At 39.8% G+C, this 16,278-nt stretch overlaps 2 protein-coding genes and 1 pseudogene across 2 annotated transcripts; 1 reads left to right on the top strand and 2 right to left on the bottom strand.

The window, feature by feature from the left end:
* Positions 1 to 7,551: 7,551 nt before the first annotated feature.
* Positions 7,552 to 8,523, top strand: LOC123474470 (ATP-dependent DNA helicase PIF2-like). The gene is made up of 3 exons (XM_045176686.1): positions 7,552 to 8,208; positions 8,251 to 8,383; positions 8,447 to 8,523. The coding sequence occupies exons 1-3, from the start codon at positions 7,552 to 7,554 to the stop codon at positions 8,521 to 8,523; spliced, it is 867 nt and encodes a 288-aa protein (XP_045032621.1).
* A 725-nt stretch (positions 8,524 to 9,248) lies between these two features.
* LOC116926931 lies at positions 9,249 to 10,602 on the bottom strand (annotated as a pseudogene).
* Positions 10,603 to 13,716: 3,114 nt separating this feature from the next.
* On the bottom strand, positions 13,717 to 15,506 carry LOC116933669. The gene is made up of 3 exons (XM_045176685.1): positions 15,329 to 15,506; positions 13,834 to 15,253; positions 13,717 to 13,751 (listed from the first exon to the last, which is right to left on the bottom strand). The coding sequence occupies exons 1-3, from the start codon at positions 15,392 to 15,394 to the stop codon at positions 13,717 to 13,719; spliced, it is 1,521 nt and encodes a 506-aa protein (XP_045032620.1). The 5' UTR covers positions 15,395 to 15,506.
* Between the last annotated feature and the right edge of the window lie 772 nt (positions 15,507 to 16,278).

Below are 16,278 nucleotides of genomic sequence, written 5' to 3'. Positions count from 1 at the left end.
ACGTAACCCGGAAAAATTCAACCAAGATGTCCAAAAAACTGTAGTTATTTGCAACTGTCATAGTCATTCGCATACCTGTCACGATGGAAAATTTGGAAAAATTTGCTGTAGAATGCGTCGCGCGCAAACAATGGTTAAGAGTACGATGTGTACTCAAATTGTGCCTGCTGACGACAGTAACGGACATCGAAGCTATAAATTACTTGAAGTAGTTCAACCCCCCGAAATTGACTCGCAACGAAGCAGAAATATTTCAAGAATCCCGATTCCATTAAGAGACAAAAGGCTCATCATGTGGGAATTATACTCGGAAACTTGCTCGACTTAAACAGTGTTGACCAATTTATTTAATAGCTCTTTGTAGCCCCCAAAGGGGAAAAGAAAAGAAAAATTAGGGCGTAGTATGCAAAGCGCGCGAAGTAAGGTGTTCACCCGTTCTACCTCCAGACCTTTTTCAGCTCTTGTGTAGAAAAGTCGACAAAATTTCCGTGTCTAGTAGTGAAAGTGACAGTAGGCAAGGGTCGTCTCGAGACGGCACTATCCACGGTAGACGTAAAGGAAGGGAAGTGAACATGGGTAGGGAGACATTCGAAAGCGTGGTCTCAGAACACGAGGAGTCCACTACGCCAGTGTTACCCCTCGATCCCCTGCTTCAGCCTCATGGTGACTGGTTGGAGAATCCGCAGAAAAGGCAAAAACTGGACGATGGCATTTATAGATTTGGAATTTCAAAGAGCAAGGGCAAGACATTTTTCAAGTGGATGGGTAAAGGCTTAGAGGACTCAGAGGGTAAGGAAATTAAGGTTCGTTATTCCCCAACGTTTGAGAAGAAATCGGCCAAACTCCAATGCCCCTCCCTAGACGATTGTCTTTATCAGCGTCTGATGTTGATTACAGGGTCGTCAGCCTCAAAGATCTCCATCGATTCCAACGAGCGCTCATTGTACAAGCTCCAGCAGAAGGTACTAGAAGTAACGAAGCCTCTTCTCTTTTTAGCGAATGAGCGAGTAGAGAAGGAATCCCACCACGAGGCTATTAGGGATGCTCTCCAGCTGTTAGGTAACTCCTTTCACGAGATTACGCAGCAACGGCGCCATAATATTCTACGCCAGACTAGCCCATCCTTTGTATATCTACTTAATAATCCCGACAACTTCGATCCAGACCAGTCCAGTGAGCTTTTCGGTGCCTCATTTATACGCTCGATGGTTAGATCGGCAGACACTCAAGCCAAGTTGGGCAACCTAAGCCGGGAAGGGCAACTTCATCACAATGGCGGTAAAACCAACTCGAGAGAGAGTCGTTTTTTTGGCCGAAGAGGCCACGATCACAGCGGGGAAAGCTTCGTCTATGACCGCGGGCAAGGAGGTGCCGACAGCTACCATATCGCCTACAGCACTAACCAGAGAGCAGGATTCAATGGACAGCAGGATCGAGATGAACGCAGCAGCCAGCAGGTGAATCCAACCGTTAACTTCAATCCCGGTCCATCAGGATTCAACGCCACTCGAGGAGGGTATGTTATGATTGGTAAGCGGAATTTTTTTTATTCCTAAGAAAGCGGGTGGGTTCAGACCAGTGATTAATTTAAAAGAACTGAATTGCTTCATCGTTCACCATCACTTCAAGATGGAAGGTCTTGTGCATATGAGGCATCTAATGAGGCCAAACATATGGATGGCTAAATTAGATCTTCAGGATGCATACCTAACAGTGCCCGTTCACGCCACAGATCAGCATTATTTACAATTCATTTGGGGAGGTAAGATCTTTCAGTTTACGTGTTTAGCCTTTGGCTTATCTCCGGCACCATGGGCTTTCACAAAGCTGTTGAAGCCAGTTGTCTCCTTTCTTCGGGAGCAAGGCATTAAGATTATAGTTTACCTCGATGACTTCTTAATTTTGAATGTAAGTAGAAGTAAACTGGCCCAGCAGGTAGACACAGTAAAGAATCTTCTTCATTCGTTAGGTTTTGTAATCAATTTGGAGAAATCTAGGCCGGTTCCCACACAGGTAATGGAATTCCTAGGCTTAGAGGTAGATTTCCAGGCAATGTCACTTTCCCACTCAACTTCAAAGCGAGCGGCGATCATAGCACTCAGTAAAAAACTAAAAAGCGGCACAGGAGCGTCATTACGAGATCTGGCAACTCTTCTAGGTAATTTCGCCTGGGCCGCCGTTTCCGTCCCTTTCGCTCCGGCTCATGTGCGGGGGATCCAGTATCTCTATATCGCCGGGCTCAAATACGCGAGAGGGGTAATGCAATCGAAAGTTTTGATCGACAAAAATGCAAGGGAGGACATTGAATGGTGGATCGAAAATCTTATGTCGTGTACAGGCATATCATTGGCAAGGCAGGCGCCCACACTAGTTATATTTTCTGATGCCTCCCTGTCGGGCTGGGGAGCGGTATGTAACGGTGTCCGGACAGGGGGACCGTGGACGGCCGACGAATCGAACGCCCACATCAACATTTTGGAATTGCGGGCAGCCTATTTTGCCCTGCAGAGTTATGCTGATTTATCAAGAGACTGCCTTGTTGTCCTAAAAATGGACAACTCTACAGCCGTTTACTATATTAATAAATTAGGGGGTTCTAAATGTCTCGCCTTATGCAAGATAGCTCTGCTGAAAGCAGCTTGGTGCGAGAAGCGACGTGTTACCCTTCAGCCTTCAAGGAGCGCGTACCGCTCCCGATGGACAATTGAAATTATATAAGGAAAGGAGGAAGACTTAAACAGTCTTCTTGCCAACCCTTTAATTATCAAGTTGAACAAGCTTTAATCATCAAGTTTCCTTTGTTTGTTTTCTTTCAGTTTTCATCAAAATCGTGGAGGGAGTCGCTTCAGAGGAGCGCCTAACTAAATCTCCGTTGGCCACTGGTAGACAAGACCACAGAGGAAGAAAGGTCTGGAGTTAGAACTGGTGAACACCTTACTTCGCGCGCTTTGCATACTACGCCCTAATTTTTCTTTTCTTTTCCCCTTTGGGGGCTACAAAGAGCTATTAAATAAATTGTTCAACACTGTTTAAGTCTTCATCCTCCTTTCCTTATATAATTTCAATTGTCCATCGGGAGCGCTACGCGCTCCTCGAACAATTTCCAATTAATGCGTCGTTCCTTCCCTCCAATCCAATATGGAAATTCAAGTTCGTACATTTTTATTTTCGTCATTTGGCATTGGTTTTTGCATGGTTGTTAGGGCTGTTAATACCGATAACGGAGTCGATACCGATAGTATTGCTGCTAGCGTTACTTAGGTTCGTGAACAGCAAAAACTGTAACGACAGACGAAGTTTCGCTATGGGAATATCGCTAGCGACGCTACTATCGGTATCGATTTCGCAACCAGCTAGATTCTATGCAGTAATAAAGATTGCTTATGTTTTCGGTTGTAAACCAAGCTAAAGTTACTAATTTAAAAAAGTTTTCTTTTTCGTTTAGCTGATACATATCTTCCTGAAATTCTGTTAACGAAATTCCATCAACTCCGCCAAGAACAAAAAGAACTACTGGACCAGGTTTTGGTAAATAGGAATGGACTAATCGTTGAATACAACGAAACCATTTCGACGATGCTTGGTTGCAACACAAATGTTAGCATTTTGGGAAGTGAAGAACAAGCAAAAAGTACATTGCTTTATCTCCTTAAATATGTGACAAAGCCTCCTACTGAAATTACGCATAGCATTAGCCTTATCCATCACGCAAAACGAACAATTGAAAACTATCCGTCAGTGGCAGAAGATAGCGGAACTGATAAACGGACGGCTATGCATCTTCTGAACCGAGTTACCAATCAAATCAGTAGCACTATCGAAGTTTCTTCGTCATTTACTTCGCTTGCTATTTCAGGTCATTTCAAATTTGAGCGCTCTTTTTTCCAATTTGATAAATGTTATTTCTTAGATGGACCGGCCGAATTTACGTCTTGCTCTTTTTTTAAAGTTTATGTTCACGAAGCTTTTAAGTTTGTGGAAGAGCACCCTGATTACGCCGCTTCAATAATTTCAATTGATAATGCTCAAGAGTTTGAAAATTTGCCTGGAGATGAATTTGAAGAAGAGGAGCCGAGTGATGACGAGGAGTTGGCTAGTTCTGATGAAACAACTAATTCAGCCAATGGTGAAATGAATGATTTAGATGTCCTTTTTGACGAAGAAAGTGAACCTCTAGTGTTTACACCAAGTGAAGAAAACAGTGATCATAACGAAGACCATTCAACTGCAGTCATTTACACTGGAATAACTGAAAAATTGCTGTACCACAGCATATTCACTACTCTCACCGGAACCGGACCAGAACTCCACGATTACAATCTTTATGAGTTTGCTTCCATTGTCGATGTAGTTCCGAAAAAAAGTCAGTAGCCGTACCAATCATCACTTTGAGTCCCGAGGACTCAGTTGAAGATAATCAGTTTTATCAAGAGGTAGATTAAATATTAATTTTTTTGTAAACCTTTTTCATAACCCCACAATTCAATAATTTATTATTAGTTCAATGATCAAAGCCGAAGTGTTGGACGTCCATGAAATGGCTATTTTAATTTTGCTACAACACACCCGCTTTATGCCACGCATCAAATCCGCCTCCGATCAAAGATGAAGGTGCCGATTCCGAAATATACCCCAAAGCCACCACCGATAAAACCAGCTAAACTTACTGAAGCCTGGAAAAAGCATGCAAGGTTATTTGCTCGTTATTTTTTTATATTATTTCGACCGTAAAGGTATAATTTTATTGATGTTTTATTGGTTATAAGGAAAAATACTATTCAAATATCTATTTTTTTCAAAATTTAAGGTACGATAATGGAAATGGTACCCTTCCAGGATCTCTAACATGGTACGAATTTTGCAAATTCATCAAAGAGCTTGAAAATGGTATTGATGGCAATGGATCTTCAATTATTGATGTCGTTCGGTTACGCTGGATCTTGAATATGAGTCATGGTTTTCGTACGAGCAGTACCGAAAGAGCTGCAGTTCAAAAGTTCGTTAGAAGATCAGCTACTATATGGGGGGTACCTGATTCTTCGACACCAATTGGAAGATTTGACCCAGTGAGGAACCTATTCTTGAGGATGAAACCTTATCGAGTGAAACAGCTCAATTAGCTATTGATTTGCTACGCTCTGAAGCTGCTGCTGATGACCAAATGAGTCATTTAAATTATAAAGAAAATCAATATCTACAAGCAACCGAGGCGGCTCTTGAAAAAATTCATGGCGGTATAGAGTGTGGATATTTGGTACCTCAACTTAATTTAATTGAAGCACAACGGGTGATTCATGCATTTCCAGAGATAGAACCAGATATTGCTGAAATTATAAAAAATTTGAGTTCCAACTTTCAGGTAAGAAAATCTAAAACAATGAATGAAAGTAATGAAATGTCCACTCTCTTTTGTACAGCATTTAATTGTGGTCAGAAATTTATGGAATTTTATGAATTCTTTACATATTTTGATTTCCCATAAATTTATAAAGATTTAAAAAAATGGTCTGCCAAAAATGTTCATGAAATTGAATGGACTTAAATACCTGGATAGCAATGTGATTCTAACGTACAAGTATATATATTGTAAGATTATTAATTTCGGATATTTCGCCCACAGGAAAATGAAGACATTGATGACCTAACGCTGCAAGTGAGCCCATATAGCACATTTCTGCCGTCGGATGTCCGAATCATGGCCGAACATCCGTTAGATATCTATGTACTCAATGGGTAGTTCTAGGGATGTCCGTCGGCTAGTCACCTTGGAAGTGCAATGGATGTGCGAAAATTATATTCTGCGGACCTCCTTCCAACAGCCAAGAAGATTTTCAATTGTTTCATTTAAGGATCAGCCTCGAGCCAATCGGGGCACTTTTTTGCAAATCGGGTTTCTCATTTCGGGCCATCGAGGCATGGCTCAGGGTGGAAAATTCTTCTCCTCGAATTCAATTGGGGTTTTCAATCAATTGGATTGCAATCAATCGAATCATTAATGCAAAAAACATTATCGATTGACTGTTTCACCCGATCTTTCCGATAACAACCCCGATAATAGATCGTTCTACCCGCTGTCCCCGATTTTTACTCTGAAACCGAAAGAACGGCATTTTTTTTTATTGCTTCGGGGCAACGGGTTAACCTCAAATTTTTCCCCGCACCGCCCCGGTTGAAAAAGTGGCACCTCAATTCAAAATTGAATGCACTTTATCGGGGCGGGGCGGTTAACTCGATTAGAACTAATTGGGGCCGATCACTAAGTTTCATTATTAATTGTCAAAATTTCTTTGTTTCCAAAAGGGGTAAACTTAACCTTGTTCAAATTTTACCCTTGAACATATTATTATTTTAAGTCCAGCATTTAATACGAAAAATTGAAAAAATAAAGGAGTAATTATCTATTTGCCGGATGGTTTATTTGTAAATTTATTACAAAAAAGGAATAAAATATATGTAAGTCGTGAGTTTGTTTGCACAGGCTTTCCATTTTGCTTACGGGAACCAAGCCATTGGAAATTAACTTACAGAAAATAAATATTATTCGGCATCTAATAATATTCAAAGCAAGTATACTTATGATAGGATTTTAATTTCAAATAATAAAAAACTACTTTAAACTTAATAAATCATGCTGAAGTTTAAAATTCAAAAAATATTTAGCCTAAATTGTTTAATTTCAATTTATTCACTTCTGGTTAAACCTAAGTTCGACATCATCTTGACTTCTTAAAAATCCTGTATGTGATTTGTTATCGGAAAAGCTCAAGTGTTTTACAACAATTCGGTTGTATTGTTCGAAAATGTAATTTAATATATATATAGATTGGCACAGTGGAATAATATTCAACCGTAGTGCGGGAGACCCGAGTTCGAATCCTGAAGTAGCCTAATATTTTTTCTAGTTTAGAGGTCCAATACATGTCATATTTATAGCCAAATGAGGCCCGTTCGGATATCCTTAGAATGCCCGACGGCGCTGTTGAGGGCGGTCAAAACCCAAAAAAATTATATCCATACGACATCCAAATCGGATATCGGGCTGTCCGGAGGATATAAAAAAGATGTACTCAACATCCGACCCCGACATCTGTCGGACATCCGACGGACTGCCTTGTGTTATGTGGGAGTGATGATGTAATAACATCAGATATACCAAGAAACATCAGCAATGAGTATAACGTGGTTGATGAAAACCAATTGAACAGGGGTCAAAAATTGGTTTTTGATTGCTGCAAAACATATTTTCAGGTATGTTTGAATGTACCTTTTTCTACTATTTATCTTTAGTTGGAATGGTAGCTTAGGTATTAGTTTTTCAGTTTTAGTTATTCCACGATAAATTGCTCGATGCTATCACTAACTACATGTCATCTCTTAGTTACTTCCTGAAATTAACACGCTTAACGTTTCATAATTGTCTAGGCACAACGCGAAGCAGATATGCATGGATATGAAATTCAGAATCCTATTCATATTCTTGTTCATGGCGGACCAGGAACGGGAAAATAATTTTTGACTCGCTGCATAAACAATGCTGCACAAGAAATGGAAATGGAATACAGCATAATGTGCGTTTCTTTTACTGGTATTGCAGCAGCAAATCTACCTAATGGTAGAACCATACACAATCACTTCAACTTTACGATCAATGACTTGAAGAAATCGACTTTTGTCCCAGACTTGTCAACGGATAAATTAAACCAACTTCGTTCCCGTCTTACCACGTCCAAGCTTATATTGTTGGCAATTGATGAAATATCATATATTTCTCCTGAAGCTCTTGGCCAAATTGACAACCGTCTACAACAACTAATGGGAAAACCGGAATCTCCTTTTGGTGGAATCGCCTTTCTTTTAATGGGTGATTTTTATCAGTTACCACCCGTTGCCGAACCTTACAATCTCTATAGTGCAACTATGAAACTTCTCGTAGACCGAAAAGAAATAGAAAATGGAGATCCTGGTCCAAGAACCAGAGGAGCTCTTCTTTTTAGCCGATTTAGGAAATTTGAGCTTTCACAACAAATGAGGGTTGCCGATGACGCTAATCACGCTGCAATGCTTAATCAAATGAGAACGCCTGATCCTGGATGTCGCTACATAAATTCTGAACACCTTGCCTCAATAAAAATTTTGACAACCAACGACATTCAAGAAGACAGTTTGTGGCAATGGGCTCCTGTTGTTGTCACCAGCAATAAAGAACGTGTATTAATTAACAACTCACAATCAAAATGCTAGGCTTTGCAGAAAAAAACGCCAAGATTCATTTGGGAAATTCCTTTAGTTGGAGATTTGGCATCATCAATCACGACGAGCATCCATCAACATATTTACAAGACCATACCGGCACTAAAGCGTTGTTTTGTAGCTGGTGCCCCAGGTAATATAATGATAGAAACATAAGCCGCTTGTATGTCAAATAATTTTCTTTTGACTTTTAAAGGTTACCTTACCCAAAATAATAATCCTTCTCTAGGACTTTCAAATGGAACCCCAGTTATTTATCATTCTTTGACTTGAAGTCCACTTGAAGATATGCACAGTGTAATGGAAATGATGGTGAACAATGATGGGTCAGATATCTTCCTTAAATTTCCACCCACATATATACACGTTGAGGTTCCAACTTTGGACCCAGTTTTATTTCAACATAAATCTTTGTTCAAAGATAAAGTTGTTATTCCGGTGAAACTGAAGTCCCAGGCAGAGGAGCACAAAATTCATTTTCCTTTGAAAAATAACCATTTAACAGTTAAAGGGAAGGCACATGCGGTAGTTTTGGCTTTTGCCATTACTGTCCATAAAATGCAAGGCCAAACATGTGACCGGTTGATTTTAGATATTAATCCACGCAATTTCCAACCTTCACTAACTTACCATGGTATTTATGTTGCACTTTCACGTGTTCGAACGAGTCGTCACTTGCGTCTACTACCCCTGCAACCCTTTTCAACAAACTTTAATTACCTTTCTGAATTACACCCTCTCAAAACCTTAACCCAATGGCTCAGTTGATTTAATACTGAAGGAGTCTGGTCCGTTTCATTTTCATTTTTTTCCCGAATAATTTGGGTTGAATGTAAATAAACTATATACTACAAATACTACGTGAACGCCCACGAATCATCCGGGGAAATGCTGCTCTTTCTCGCTTTTCTGTAGAATCATTATTTTTGACCATGCCCTACAATCACGTTGCAACGCGTTGTTAGTTAAAACAAAGAAAATGAAATACAAATGTCATGTTAGCGAACCTCATAGACGGTGTTGGTCGTAAGATTGTTTTTAACTTCGATAGCGGAAAATGATTTCGTCCCTTGAATGACGAAGCGTGAGCATTCTTTCACAATGTATTCTGCTTTCTGCACACCAACACTGTTGATGGAGTTATTGCCATCGTCGATATTACCTCGGACACCCAAACTAACCAAATGAGCACCTCCATTGATTTTACCTCCGGATTTCAGTAGAAAGAGAATGGCAGTGATCTTCCTATGGTGAACAAACCAAAACATTTTCAGCTTTAAGATCTCCAACCCACACATGATGAGGAACAGTGTGTTCTGATTATTATCCGAGATTTTTATTACAGTGGGCGACTATTGCGGTTCACAACCGTTACAACCAAGATTGTTGATCAAATTAAAGATGGAAGGCGTGTGGATGTAGTTCATTCCATTCTTCGGGCGGACTGGCGAAGCATCCTAGCGAAAGAAAAAAAAAGGAATTTACGTAATAGTTTGAAAACAAAGAGATATTAAATACTTTCAACAAGGCATCAGCTTCTTCATCATGGCGAACGGCATGGCCGTAAAGTGATTCATGGCGTTATCGGAGAAATCTGACCAACAAACATCTACTCGTCTTCATCACTCACTATATCCCAAATCATAAAACTGGCCCGTTGAATCTTCTCAATCTGTTGCCAATTCAATACTACGTTCACATCATTGCTCATAATTTAAAAAACTTCATTTTCCCTTGGTTTTCGTGTGATAAGACGGGAGTGTTTTCGTGGGACCGATAAGGGGAAATAAAATTATGAAATTATACCCCAAACTTATTTTGAGCTTTTTGATTTTCAGGAGACATCGGATGCCATCCCTGAAAAATTACGGCAGGGCAATGCGTAAAGTTAACGTCAGGTCCAGCTTCTTCTTTGTCTTCTCCATGCTGTATTTGCATCCGCGTAAATATCTCAACAGAAACTTGGCATCTAATTTAACAAGCATGTAAATAAATGAACGTAAAACACAAAAATTCAAATGTTCTTCAATTATCTCTAAACTCAAACGTAATCTCTCTTTATCTCAAAACTTAACCGACCGTAAAAAGGAAAAGAAATACACTATGGCATAACTATATCTACCTAGGGATTTTGCTTGTAAATGAGGTTGTTTTTGGACCCATTCGCCAAGTGCCATAACACTCGTGAGTGCGTAAATGTTCATCATCCACCAAGCAAACAACTCATTAATGATAACATTCTCTGGGAACGAATACCATAATAACATATTCGTTCTGCCTCTCTACGTTGCAACTCTTGTCTAAGTTCCTTGTACAATCGTCTTTGACGAGTGGCTCGGAATTGAGCCTGGGCAAGGATCACACCACGTCGGATGGTGTTGAATCTTTTGCGAGCCTGATAACGACGGACCCACGCCTGGATCAACACCGCACTTCGTCGTTGAATGAGAAAGTCCTTCCTCAACTGATGGGTCCATACGGCCCTCTGGATATTGATGGCTGCATCGCGCATTTGATCCAATCGGTTACGTTCAATTTGCTGTTCGACTCCTTCACGCATAAACACTTTGCTAGCCACGATGCTGTCGTCCGTAGCCACGATGCTGTCCTACGATTACAAAACATTAACGTTATAATGCCATTCTGAATTAAAAGGATAAAGATACAAAAAGAATTGCGTAGATGGAGACAAAACCACCATCCACCATGCGCATCGTGTTGAGCCAAGTGACGACCCTCTCCTGGAGATCACCGATGCCATCACGTGCCAAATAGACGAGCAGAGAGTAGGATGTGGCCTCAACAGCCACGGCGTCTTGGTGCATGGGCAAACGAGGCTGGAGGAAAGGCCTCTGATTTTCATAAACAATTTGAATTCGATTGACAGAAAGCCACCAAGCTTGTGTATATACAACACACTGTGCCTAGTAGAATGAATGAGTTGCAATAAAAGATGCTGTGGCCGTATAAAAAAAAAACACACCGAATTGACCGCGCTTGAAAAATCTTCACCATACACACCACTTTCTCATTCTCTCTTCTTCGTTCTTTATTATTTCTTCTATAGAGCTGCTTGTTGTGTTGTTAGGTTAATCTTATGCCATTGGTAGAAACCACGGCGACTGATTAATCAACTTTAGTTTTAAAAAAATGAGCTGGTTAATCTTATGCCATTGTTAGAAACAACGACGACTGATTAATCAACTTTAGTTAAAAATGTCTTCTACTTTTATTCAAGCAAAGCAACGGATCATGGCCGATGGAGACCAGGCGATGTGAGAACTTGAATGGGAAGGTAAACACGAAAATGTCTTTTGAATCTAGCCTCAACTTTGCAATTGAATTTTTTGGCAGTTTTTCTTCTTTGTTTGGTTTAAATTTCAATGTTCATTCCTGTAAGAAATCACCTCGTTATGGAACTATGTGACGTTGGCTTGATATCATTCGTGTGCGTTCAAAAGACAAACAAACGCAGAAAAAAATATTAAAAAACTGGACTCGGAAAGTTTTGTGTGTGCGACGGGCTGCTGCAGCTGCTTCCTCAGACGTCAAACGGTTTCCCAATTGTTGGGCGGCTATAAGAGAAAAGCCGATAACAAAAATGAGACCGTAGTTGGCCAAGTGACGACTAACGGAAGAAGGGACTACGACTGGACGACAACAGACGCTTCCACTTTTGTGCGATCAAAGCAACGTTGTCAGATGAATTCTTCGTTGCCAGATAAATTCTTTTTTTTTTACACACGGCTGCTGCCTCTCCTTTTTGTCTAACGATTTTTTTCGACAAAAAATTCCACGCGTTGGGTCGAGTTGCAGAATATAATACTTTGATTGATCTGCAACTGTACCACACAAAAAAAACTTATTAAAATCTTTCTATTTGAGCATGAACGAGAAAACGAATAAAAGCAATTCAGATGTTGATGTTCACTCAGACGAAAGAAGGGGAATCCAACAAAAACTCATCAGTATCAAAAACAACAAATAACAAAGGGAATAAGAACTTACTTTGGAAAAGAGCGTATTGAGGCAGTGAACTTTCTGTCGTTCTTTGACGAACGCGTAATATTGTGTCACACCCTTCACCGTGAGCTCTTCCATTAAATTGATCTCGTAAGGGTTATTAATATGTTTTCTCTGCCAATTAAAATGTTATCAATTTGTGCATGTATATTGTGAATATATTTATGTATATATTCTTATAGAACAGGAATTCACGTTCTCATTACCATAAACTCCTCGACAGTTACAGGAAACGCTGCCGAATACAACAATATTTGGCGCTTGCTTGGTAGGAACGAAATTATGCGATCCAACATACCCATGAAGTCTTGCGAAAGCAATTTATCGGCCTAAATGCTCACAACAACATATAATATATGCAACAAATAACCTACACAGACTACATACCTCATCCAGTACAAGGACCTTGCAACGGTCCATAACAGCTATCTTCTTTCCATCAGATCTAATACACGACCAGGAGTAGCAATTACAACGTGAACCATTGGGGATGAGACGAAATGCGGAAGGCTGGCTCGAACACTGCCTAGGCTATCTATTTGATACTCAGCCATTGCGCTAGAACTTCGTGGCTCTGTAGATTCAAACATTGAGGTCGATGGAACCAGGCCGCTGTTGACAGTTGCACTACTTGGTTCTAAATTTATACCAGCTATTCCACATGACACATCCATTTCCTTATCTTCGGTTGCCTGCCATTGCAGAGATTGGAGAGTTAATAGTGTTTGCTTGTAAAAAGTATGCTAAGTGTCGGCAAACAGAGTCGGGCATCGCTCACTGAAACACGAGCGCGCTCTGAGCTTTCCGCTCAGTGCCTCAAAGTGAGCGGATTTTCGCTCTAGCTCGCAAAAAAAAAAAAAACGAGCGTTCTCGTTTTCCGCTCGCGCTCTTCACACAAAAAAATCTCTGTCAAAAACTTGTATTTTCTCCTCTTACTCCTCTTAAAAGCGATCACAGTAGGTTAAAGGTATTACAATATCCTAATTCCTACACTTAAAAAGTTTAAAGCGTTCAACTTGCTAGCTATTAGCTAGTTTTTGATGGACAAAGTTGCCAGTTTCGAAAACATGTTCCATTTTGTTTTAAAAACACAAGTTTGTCGAAATTACTGTCCGATAAATTTGAACGTTTTGGGACAAAAATGAGTCCCGCAGACCTGAAAAGACGTTCACAAGCAGCTGAGGATGGAAGGGGCTGTTGTATTCTCTATAAAATCAATGAAATATTATTGTAATTTGATTTGACATGAGATGCAAAGTTTCATAAATGGATTTACTTACAGAAATATCTGTTTAATTGTCGGAAAACGATCAAGGTCTTTAAGAGAACCGGGGACGGTTTCATGAAAGAACCTATCTACTTCGCCAATTTCAGTAGTCACTTTCTTTCTTAGGCCATCCAAAAACCGATTTCTTTTTCTCTTTCTTGTCGGTGAGCCGTCGCTTATACTGGCCTCATCAAGGCGGCTTTCATGCGCACTATAATTAATAAAAGAAAATATATGAATGAACAAATTTACACTGTATTAACATTACTTCTCTACTTACTCAACGGATGCACTTGCACGCCGATCTACTTCTTTTTTGAGAAGATCGATAGCGGTTGACTTCTCACCCTCTGAAATCCACGATAACTTGAAATGTGGATCACTAATGGCCGCAAGAATCATGTTCGTATCGGTAAACAAGGAACTGAATCTTCTTTCAACCCCTTCCAATAGACAGTTGACCAGCGGAACGCAATGAATGACACTTCGGTTATCTTTGAAAATCACAAGTTTTTCCTTTAACACCGTCAACACAGGCAAAACGCATCCGACGGACATCTTTTCTTCATTTTGGAATACATCCAAGGCGTCAGCTATGGGCTTCATTATTTTGATGAATTTTTTAAGAAATTCCTGTTCTGCAACCGTCAATTTTTTCAGTTTGAAGTAGTCCATTATAGCATTAAACTCTTCCGGTTTTTTCGATTGAAAATAGTTAACTTTGCACAAAGAATTATAATAGCTGTTCCATCGTGTGGCGTTATGAATAATGAATAGTTCACCCAGTTTATCCTTTATGTAGTCGGAAGCCAGTGAGCTCCGACTCTGTTTGTTCCAGATGGCCGACAACTTTTTATCCAAATTGTTCTTTAATTTATTGAATTGCCGCTGGTCTATGTTTTTAACGTCGGTTGTTGCAATGAGATTCAATGAATGGCATGTACATCGGAAATGACGAGGAAGATGAATGTGGGCAACAATGTTGCAAATGTCATTGTCAGAATCAGAATCAGAATCTTCATTATTTAGAGTAGCGTTTAGAGTTCCTTCTTTTTCACTTCGAGGCAATTGTTCAGTAGCGCCATTTCTCTCTTCAATTTCCAAAGACAGACGAGCTTCATTATAATGACTATCCAAAATTTCTCCTATGTCAACGTAAACTACGTCGTCTTCTTCGTCGTCATCGTCAAGATAGTCGTCTACCTCCTCTTCATTATCTACATTAGAGGAACCTCGTGGTGGACGGCCTTCATTTTCTTTTGATGAAAACATCTTGAATGCCTTCAAAAAATTAGACCCGTTATCGGTAATCGTACAGTAAACTTTGAAAGTAATTTTAAATTCAGCATGCATATCTGCCATCGCCCTAGCCAGAACGTCGTACGTGTGAGATCCATAAACGCGTCGAACCCCAAGACACGCACTGCGACGAATAATATCTTTTGAGTTTTTTCCTTCGCCATGCCAATGGGCAGTCATTCCGAGAAAGCTGCGACGATGAGATGTCCAGCAGTCAGCAGTAGTTGAAACAAGTTCGACGTTTTCCAGTTCAGCAATAAGAATTTGTTTGTTCAATTCATATTTCTTGCTCAGAAGCCTTGCCATTGAACGCCGACTTTTCAGGACAAGCGGGCCTATCAACCCACCTACTAGCTCTTGAAACCCCTCGTTTTCTATTTCACTGAATGGCAACAGATCCACTATAATATGATTCTGAATAACCATTTTAAAAAATTACATTAATGGGTGGGTTTTTAAGCAAAAACTTTGACAAAATGAGTAGCTCACCAAAATTGCTTCATCAAGTTGTTCTTGCGAGCTGATTTGTTTAAATTTAGGAGAGCTTGAGTTCATGATGTGATTATCAAGTTTTGTTTGTTTCACTTTACTCCTTTTGTCATTGCCAGCTTGGGATTCAGCAACTTTTTCTTTACATAAAGTGTTGAAATCAGATAGACATGTCGGGTGTTTGCCCTAGGATTATAAATTAGTTTTATCAGTATTTAAAAGGATGGGAAGGAATAAAAGATTAATGAAGAAATCATACCGTAATATGTCTTCTTGCATTGTACACTGAGTTGTTGGTAATTGACAAGTACTCAGGTTTTCCAAATTTGTCATACTTGGTCTTATTCAGGTGGCACAACATGCATTTCACTTTAAATCCCCTCCCGCTCTTCTGGTCATGAACAAATTGAAAGTACTTGGCAGGAAGTGTAATTTTATAGCTCGAGGACTGACTTGAAGCAGCACCTTTAGAAGAGTTGGCACATGATTCTTCCTCATTTAACCTGGAAATTTATTGGACATTTACAGTAACGTTTTTTTAATGAAAATGTATTAACAGTAACTCAGTAAGTAACTTACAAAGCTTCACAATCAGAATAACCAGAATTTGAGTTTGATTCAACGTCAATCTCATTTTCTTTCACTTCTCTTTCACGAGAACTACTTCCCCTACTTTTCTTCGGTTTAGGTGGCATGAAAAAACTCAAAGTTCCTACTAAATCTTCAATAATCTGATCTAATTTTTCACTATGTGTAGAGAAACTATAGACACTTGCTATACGTATTGAAAAAGACGCCTACGTGAATAGAGATTTTGGGTGTCGTCTGCACAGTTGCGTATCTTTTCACAAAAAAAAATTGCGTTCGTAGAAAGCGCACTAAGTTTGGACCAAATGTTTTTATTGCTGACTGATAGATGGCGTTCGCGTTCGAGCGAGTCGCTCAGCAAG

This window comes from Daphnia magna, linkage group LG7 (genome assembly GCF_020631705.1).
Source record: "Daphnia magna isolate NIES linkage group LG7, ASM2063170v1.1, whole genome shotgun sequence".
NCBI lineage: Eukaryota > Metazoa > Arthropoda > Branchiopoda > Diplostraca > Daphniidae > Daphnia > Daphnia magna.
This window is presented reverse-complemented; position numbering and strand designations above follow the sequence as displayed.

Excerpts from the sequence above, each read along its gene's own strand:
- LOC123474470 (XM_045176686.1), top strand. The coding sequence starts at position 7,552 with ATGGAATACAGCATAATGTGCGTTTCTTTTACTGGTATTGCAGCAGCA. Across the intron at positions 8,209-8,250 it reads TCACCAGCAATAAAGAACGT|AAAAAAACGCCAAGATTCAT; the intron begins GTATTAATTAAC and ends TAGGCTTTGCAG. Across the intron at positions 8,384-8,446 it reads TTTTGTAGCTGGTGCCCCAG|GTTACCTTACCCAAAATAAT; the intron begins GTAATATAATGA and ends TGACTTTTAAAG.
- LOC116933669 (XM_045176685.1), bottom strand. The coding sequence starts at position 15,394 with ATGAACTCAAGCTCTCCTAAATTTAAACAAATCAGCTCGCAAGAACAA. Across the intron at positions 15,254-15,328 it reads AACTTGATGAAGCAATTTTG|AATCATATTATAGTGGATCT; the intron begins GTGAGCTACTCA and ends ATGGTTATTCAG. Across the intron at positions 13,752-13,833 it reads AGAAGTAGATCGGCGTGCAA|TGCGCATGAAAGCCGCCTTG; the intron begins GTGCATCCGTTG and ends TATTAATTATAG.